The following is a 7,971-nucleotide window of genomic DNA, read 5'->3' on the forward strand; positions in this document are numbered from 1 at the left end:
ATTATATTAGAAAATAATATATGCATATATATATATATATATATATTTATATTTAATTTTAATTTTTAATTTTAATCTTTAATTATTTATTCCAATTATAAAATTATATACTATACATATTTCTTTAAATTCTTATATATTAAGTTAATATATTAGTAAAAATGATTCCTTTTATTTATTTTAATAAACAAATTTATAATAAAATTAATATAATTATATTATTTATATATATTTCATGAAAAAAAAAAGATTAAAACAAAAATTAAATTAAATATGTATAAAAAAATGCAAAATTAAATTAATCAATTTTTTTTTACATAAAATTTCGTTAAATAGTATTAAAAATAATATTTTAATAAATAAATAAATAAAAACTATACTATTTATAATTATAAATCATTTCGTTCCAAATTATATGTTATAAAAAGATAATAATATACAATAAAGACGCAGTTAATCTCTTTCTAAAAGTTAAAATAATTAAATAAGAAAACATAATAACAGTTAAAATAATAAAAACAATATCTAAACTATATTTTTAAACCAAAATTTAAAAAAAAACATTTACAACAAAAAAACAATTATTAAAGCAAACCAATAAGGCAATAAACAATCCCATAATACAATCTAACGAATAAATAATAAATTAATAAAAAAAATTAAATGAGAAAAATTATTTACGGTAAAGCTTAAATACTACATGCTAAAGTTTTGGAAAAAATAATTCATAAATTATGAGGGATTTTTTAAATTAAAAAAACCGGACCTAGCATAGTTTAACTTAAGATGATGAAGATTAAAGTTTTTTGGAAATTTTAAATTTTAATAACTAATTTAAAGAAAAAGAAATAAAATATAAGAATAAAATAAAATAATTGTAAATACAAAACCATATATTTAATTATGAAAGATAAATATAAAAATTATAGATTTAAATATAATAATTATAAGATTAATAATAACTAAATAAGACAATAAACTAATAAATAAATTAAATTTAAAAAAAATATGGAAAAATAATATTAGATCATTAATAATAGTAAGCTTATTATAATTAATTAGAAAAACAAAATTTATTTTTATAATAAATTTTACATTCTGTTTAATCTGATTGTGTATAAAAAGTTTTAAATTAATGATTTTTTTATAATATAAGAAAAAAATTTATTTGTAATTAATAATTTTATATAATATAAAAACTTAATTTATTTTTTTAAAAATAAAAGTATTATTATTGCATTATTTATCTAATTTACTTTTTTATTATTTTTATGTTTTTTTTCTCATTAAAGTAAATATTTATAATATATTATAAATTAATTTTAGTTTATTTTTTTTAGAATTAAACATAATTTTATTTTTTTTATTTATTATATTTTACAATTTATTTTTTTAATAAAAAAGTAAGGTCCCACTGGGATTCGAACCCAGGTCAAGGGATTTAAAGTCCCCAGTACTAACCACTATACTATGGAACCCGTCACAGTGATTTATATAATACAAATATAATTAAAGTTAAAAGTAAATAATAAATAAATTAATATTTATTTTAATTTTAAAAAATTATTTAAAAAGTTTTTTTTTTTTGCTTTGTAAATTTATATTGTTCCTTTAATTATATATAAAATATTTAATAAAAAATACTTAATATATAAAATATCTTTTTTATTGAATTATATTCTATTAGTTTAATTTAACTTTTTATTTAAAATAAATTTAAAAAAATAAAAAATTTAAATAATTATAAATAAATATTTTATTTATTTTTTTCATTTTATAATTATTAAATTTCTATTTTATTTATCATAAAAAAAAATCAAATTAAAATAAATTAATGATGATTGATTCCAAAAATTCGACACATAAATTACCTTCTTATAACAATAATGTGCGTTATATCTTATCAAAGCAAAAAATAAATGTAATTAAGTAATTTTAATTATATTTAAATATTTTTATATATAACTATATATATATATATATATATTTATTATTTATAAATAAAAATTTATAATAAAACAGGATTTATTTTTAAAATTTTTAAGCCAATCTTCCACAAATGAACTTATTTAAAATTTAATAAAAGATATAAAAAATGGAACTATAAATGAAAATGTATTACCTAACCCTATTTTCACATCACCACGTATTACTTTATAAAATTCAATGACAAATTCAGCAATATTAAATTCGTCAATATAAAAATCTCCTTCTAAACAAATCAAAAATTTATAAGATAGTCAAATATAATCACCATTGAAAGTATAAAAACAAGAAAATACAAAATAAAATAATCTATAAAATAGTGTTTTGGTATAAAATATATTTTAAATATTAATTTATTATTTACATTTGTAAGTAAAAAAATTAAAATAATATTATATTATATTTATTTACAATATATAATTTATATATATGTATATTATTTGATTAATAAAATAATTCTAATATGATATAAAATTAAAAATGATTAGATGCAAAGTGTTATGTTAAACAAAGCTAGTTACGATTAAATACCATAATTTTTTTTCGGAGAAAATTAATAATAAAACTAACAACAATAATAAACTATAGTAATACAAATATTTTATATAAAATATATATATATAAAAATATATATATGTAAAAATAATAAATACATATATATATATATATATATAAAATATATATATATATATTTAAATAAATATAAATATAAATATATATATATATACATATCTTTATTAATAAATTTTTGCTAACATAATTATATAGAATACAATTAATGAAATTTTCGGAAAAAATAATGAAATATAACTAAAAGAATTCAAAGATTTAATAACAAAAGTATGTTAATTACCCAATATTCTAATCTAATTGTTATTTAATAAAATCGACAAATAAAAGAATGATAAAATAAATAAAACAGTATTTTTGAATTATTGGAAAAATGAATTACAAAATACTTCTTTATAATAACGTTTTTTTAATATTTTGAAAAAATAATCTAATGACTTTATTGAAAGAGATGATTTCTTACCATTAATGAAAGGTTTGTATATTTTTTTTTTTAAAAAAAAAAATCATTTAAATGTTTAATTATTAAGTAATTTAAAGTTCTTCTTGAAACTCATCCTGGATTAGAATTTCTTAAAGCAACTCCAGAATTTTAAGAAAGATATGGTAATAATACTTTTTTAAAAATATAAATATTAAATAAAATTATATAGCTGATACAGTTATAATTAGAATTTTTTTTATTGTAAATAGAAAAGATGATGGCAAAATAACTTATAAAGAATTTAAAAAAAGTAATCTTTTCTAAATATTATAATAAGTAGATACTGAAGAAGATATAAATAAAGTATTAATAAAATAAATATATTTTTAACATATTAAAAAGATAAGAGACTATTTTTCTTATGAACATTTCTATGTTTTGTATTGCAAATTTTGGGAATTAGATTAAGATCATGATTTTTTAATAAATAAAGAAGAATTTAGTAGATATTCAGGTCATACTTTATCAAGAAAAACAGTGGAGAGAATATTTGAAGAAATTCCAAGATAATTTAAAAGCGGAGAATTATAAAAAATGGGTTATGAAGATTTTATTTGTAAATATATAAATATAAATATATATATATAAATATAAATTTAAAAATATAAATATATATATATATATATATATATATTATTTTAATATTTAGGGTTTGTTCTTGCTGAAGAAGATAAAACTAATTTAACTAGTTTATAATATTGGTTTAAAATTATAGATTTAGATAACAATGGAATAATTACGTATTTATATATAAAAAAAATTATAATTTATAAATATATATAATATACATTTAATACATATTTTATTAATAATAAGTGGTTATGAAATGAAAGAATTTTTCGAAGAACAAAGATAAAGATTAGAGTATTTAAATCACGAATTAGTGTATTTTGAAGATATAGTTTGTTAAATGTATATTTTTTAAAAAAAATTGTTTAAGTATATTTATATAATAAGGGTTGATTTATTAAAACCTGAAGATGATATAAAATTTTATTTTTATCATTTTAAATAAAAATAAAATTTAAGTGGAGTATTCTTTAATTTTTTAACAAATTTAAATAAATTTGTATCATATGAATAAAGAGATCCATTTAATATTAGAAATGAGCTTAATGAGCATCCTGATTATTCAGATTGGGATAGATTTGCTTAAAATGAATATCTTAGGCTAGCTATGGAAGAAGAAAATTAAGAAAATGTAATTTTTTTGTTATTAAAAAAAATATATATTTCATATATTTATATATAAAGGGAGAAGTATTTAATGATGGAAATGATCCTTGGGATTAAGAAACTGGGCAAGAAAATATTAATTGATTTATTTTTAAATAAAAATTATTTATATTTAAGAATAATAATATAGATAATTAAATAAATTATTTTAATTTTTTTTTATATATATATATATATATATATATATATATATATATTTATATAATTAAATATATTTTTTATTTATATTTATTAAAATATAATCATATTTATTTATATTTTATATATTCTTATATTTTACTGAATATAACATTATATTTTCATATTAAAAATTAAATATTATATAAATTATATAATATTATATTAAATATACAATATTTAATTTACGAATTTTTTACTTTTTTTCTTTTTTACTTTTCTAGAAAAATTAATATAAATCAAAAAAAAATACTATACACATAATATTTTAATAAATAAAATATTTTATTAAATATATTTAATTCTAATGTTCAGAAATATACAAAAACTTAAAAAACTTAACCTTAGTTTTTTTCAAAAAAGCCTATTATATTAATAAAAGTTTTATTTTTGTCTAAATTAAAATTAAGAACCAGATGGTATTAATTTTTTTTTTTTTTATAAGAAAATAAAAATAAGGATTTGATAAATTTAAAAGAAAAATAAAAAAAAAGCAATACTAAGATTAATAAATAAAACAATAAAAATAAGAAAAAAGTATTTATTTATTAAAGATAAAAATATTTTTAATAAAAATAATGATTAGTTGAAAAAAGTGAATCTAAGGACGAAGATACAAATAAAAAAAAAGAACCATAAGAAGAGGATGAAGAAGATATATTTATAAAATTAAACAAAAATATTAAAGAAGGCTAAAATAAATAAGAAAAACATGACAACGAACAAGATAAATCTTAAGAAGAAAAAAAAAGCGATTTTTTCGATTATAAAAAATTAAATCATAAAGAAGAAGACGAATAATAAAATGAAAACAAAGAAAATTTTAAAAAAGAAAAATTTTAAAAATATATAAATTAAATTAAAGAATTTCTAAAAAATAAATAAAATCTAAAAAAACTAGGAGCTTCATTTATAATTATAATTTTAACAGGATTATTTTATAAAAAATATAAAGATTAAGAATTAATATCTTATATAGTAAAATATATATAATATATGTATATATATATATATATATATATATATATATTTATATATTTATTTATTTGATTATTTAAATATATATAAATAAATTTTTTAAGGATTTCTAGAAATAATATTTAGAAAAAAATCAATTAAAAAACATTAAAATAAATGTTGTTTAACTTGTAAATTTTAAATTATCAACATATGAAGCAATAATATACACAAAAAGTAATTAAACTAGAAGATTACCAATTTTAAATGTCGACAATTTTATCGAATAAATTGAAGTTAAAAAAAAAGAATTAGAATTATAAAATTTCCCTATAGATTTCTAATATAGAACTGAAGCGGCAATATTCTTTAATCTTTTTAACAGTATTATTAGCCCAGTTAGTTTTATTCTTATATCTTATTTCGTTTATAAATAATTTAAAGTTAATACTAAACCTTCTAAAGGTGGAGGTGGATTTGGTTCTGGAGATGGAAGAGATATATTTAGCATGGGTATTTCTATATACACAATTATTTTTTTATTTATTATAAAAAATAAGGTAAATCAAATGTAAAAATATTTGGAGTTGGAACGAAAGTAAAAACTAAATTTAAAGATGTAGCTGGATAAGATGAAGCTAAGTAAGAAATTTAAGAATTCGTTGATTTTCTAAAAAAGCCAAAAAAATATAAAGATTTAGGTGCTAAAATTCCTAAAGGAGCACTACTAACAGGTCCACCAGGAACAGGAAAGACTTTATTAGCAAAAGTAAATAAAAATTATATATATTTTTAATTAAAAATAAATTAAAAAGGCTTGTGCAGGAGAAGCAGGAGTACCATTTTTTTTTATTTCAGGTTCTGATTTTGTAGAAATGTTCGTTGGAGTAGGAGCTTCTAGAGTTCGTGATTTATTTAAATAAGCAAAAGAAAAATCACCGTCTATAATTTTTATTGACGAAATAGATGCTGTAGGTAGAAAAAGAGAAAGTAAAAATATATATATATATATATATATATATATATATTTATTTTAATACATATATATTTATTTATTTAATTTATTTAAATTTATATTATATTTATTTATCTCTATTTATTAAATAAAAGATAAAATGGGTTCTAATGATGAACGTGACAATACCTTAAATTAACTTCTTGTAGAAATGGATGGATTCGATTCTAATTCTAATGTAATAGTTTTAGCTGCTACTAATCGTAAGGAACTTCTTGATCCAGCCTTGACTCGTCCTGGTCGCTTTGACCGTTCTGTTGATATTACAAATCCTGATATAGATGGTCGTAAATAGATATTTATGGTACATTTAAAGCCTTTAAAGCTTCATCCTTAGAAAACGATGGAAGATTATGCTAAAAGACTAGCTACATTAACTCCTGGATTTTCTGGTGCTGATATAATGAATTTATGTAATGAAGCAGCTATAATGGCCGCCAGAAAAAATAAGAAATTCGTAGATTAATTAGATTTTGAGTTAGCTTCTGAAAGAGTAATTGGAGGTTTGGAAAAAAAGAGGATAATTTCCGAAGAAGAAAGGAGAATTGTCGCAGTTCATGAAAGCGGACATGCTGTTGTTTCCTGGTTTTTAAAAGGGGGTGATCCTTTATTAAAAATAACTATAATTCCAAGAACTAAAGGCTCTCTAGGTTTCGCCTAATATCTCCCTAACGAAAATTCCCTATAAAAAAAATCAGAATTAATGGATAAATTATGCTGTATGTTAGGAGGAAGATGCGCTGAGTAGATCTTCTTTGACAGTATAACTACAGGAGCTTATGATGATTTATAAAAAGCCTATGAGTTATGTTTTTCGGTAGTCTCGAAGTATGGAATGAATGAAAAAATAGGAAATATTGGGTATACAGAGAGTGAATATAGTAAAACTTATTCAGATTTTACTAATAAGGCTATTGATGATGAAATAAAAGAAATTATTAAATAGTCTACTGAGAGAACTAAATAAGTTATTTTAGATAATAAAGAATTAGTTGATAAGTAATATATATAATAATTTTATTTATATATTTTTTAATTATAAGATTATCTTAAGAATTATTAGATAAAGAAACTCTTGATCTTAAATAAATTACTAATATTTTAGGTAAGAAGCCTTTTGAACCTAAAAGTAATTATAAAGCTTATCTTGAATTATAATAGTAAGATGAAGAAGAAGAATAATAATAGTAAGAGGATGAATAAAATAAATAATAAGTATAAAAAGAAAGTAATAAAGAAGAATATGATAATGAATAAAATAAATAAAGTTAATAATAAAAAGAAATTCATAAATAATGATATATATAAATAAATAAAAATAATTTTTATATATTTAAATATAAATATTATATTTTTTAAATACATTGATTTTTTTTTTTATTTTAATTTTAAAATAAATTATACTTAATATATTTTTTATTAATAAAACAAAAATTATTAAATATAATGAATTATTATTAAAATGATATAGTTATTTATATAAAGTTTATTTTTAAAATTATATACAAATTAAAAAGGTTAGTGGTAATTAATTAAATAAATATTT

General features: G+C 16.7%; 2 protein-coding genes and 1 non-coding gene across 3 annotated transcripts, besides 20 other annotated features; 2 read left to right on the plus strand and 1 right to left on the minus strand. All coding sequences in view use genetic code 6, as the record gives it.

The window, feature by feature from the left end:
- The first annotated feature begins 51 nt into the window (after positions 1-51).
- Positions 52-84: a microsatellite.
- An 823-nt stretch (positions 85-907) lies between these two features.
- Positions 908-956: a microsatellite.
- Positions 908-962: a microsatellite.
- Positions 912-954: a microsatellite.
- Positions 963-1,406: 444 nt separating the features above from the next.
- IMG5_037810 lies at positions 1,407-1,478 on the minus strand. Its single transcript has one exon. It is a non-coding gene; the product is annotated as a tRNA-OTHER (tRNA).
- Positions 1,479-1,617: 139 nt separating this feature from the next.
- Positions 1,618-1,660: a microsatellite.
- An 806-nt stretch (positions 1,661-2,466) lies between these two features.
- IMG5_037820 (hypothetical protein) lies at positions 2,467-4,360 on the plus strand (the record flags this gene model as incomplete). The annotated part of the gene is made up of 8 exons (XM_004038964.1): positions 2,467-3,031; positions 3,097-3,162; positions 3,210-3,343; positions 3,383-3,596; positions 3,690-3,780; positions 3,857-3,952; positions 3,998-4,241; positions 4,295-4,360. The coding sequence occupies 8 exons, from the start codon at positions 2,467-2,469 to the stop codon at positions 4,358-4,360; spliced, it is 1,476 nt and encodes a 491-aa protein (XP_004039012.1).
- Positions 2,597-2,718: a microsatellite.
- Positions 2,613-2,711: a microsatellite.
- Positions 3,598-3,674: a microsatellite.
- Positions 3,601-3,674: a microsatellite.
- Positions 4,361-4,436: 76 nt separating the features above from the next.
- Positions 4,437-4,480: a microsatellite.
- Positions 4,481-4,577: 97 nt separating this feature from the next.
- Positions 4,578-4,634: a microsatellite.
- An 81-nt stretch (positions 4,635-4,715) lies between these two features.
- Positions 4,716-4,748: a microsatellite.
- A 518-nt stretch (positions 4,749-5,266) lies between these two features.
- Positions 5,267-5,299: a microsatellite.
- A 137-nt stretch (positions 5,300-5,436) lies between these two features.
- Positions 5,437-5,491: a microsatellite.
- Positions 5,437-5,519: a microsatellite.
- A 68-nt stretch (positions 5,520-5,587) lies between these two features.
- IMG5_037830 (hypothetical protein) lies at positions 5,588-7,724 on the plus strand (the record flags this gene model as incomplete). The annotated part of the gene is made up of 6 exons (XM_004038965.1): positions 5,588-5,601; positions 5,661-5,923; positions 5,971-6,179; positions 6,226-6,400; positions 6,521-7,424; positions 7,469-7,724. The coding sequence occupies 6 exons, from the start codon at positions 5,588-5,590 to the stop codon at positions 7,722-7,724; spliced, it is 1,821 nt and encodes a 606-aa protein (XP_004039013.1).
- Positions 6,407-6,438: a microsatellite.
- Positions 6,460-6,510: a microsatellite.
- Positions 6,461-6,499: a microsatellite.
- Positions 7,575-7,639: a microsatellite.
- Positions 7,594-7,632: a microsatellite.
- Positions 7,725-7,971: the final 247 nt, after the last annotated feature.

Source organism: Ichthyophthirius multifiliis (assembly GCF_000220395.1).
Source record: "Ichthyophthirius multifiliis unplaced genomic scaffold scaff_1120509249854, whole genome shotgun sequence".
NCBI classification, from domain to species: Eukaryota; Ciliophora; class Oligohymenophorea; order Hymenostomatida; genus Ichthyophthirius; species Ichthyophthirius multifiliis.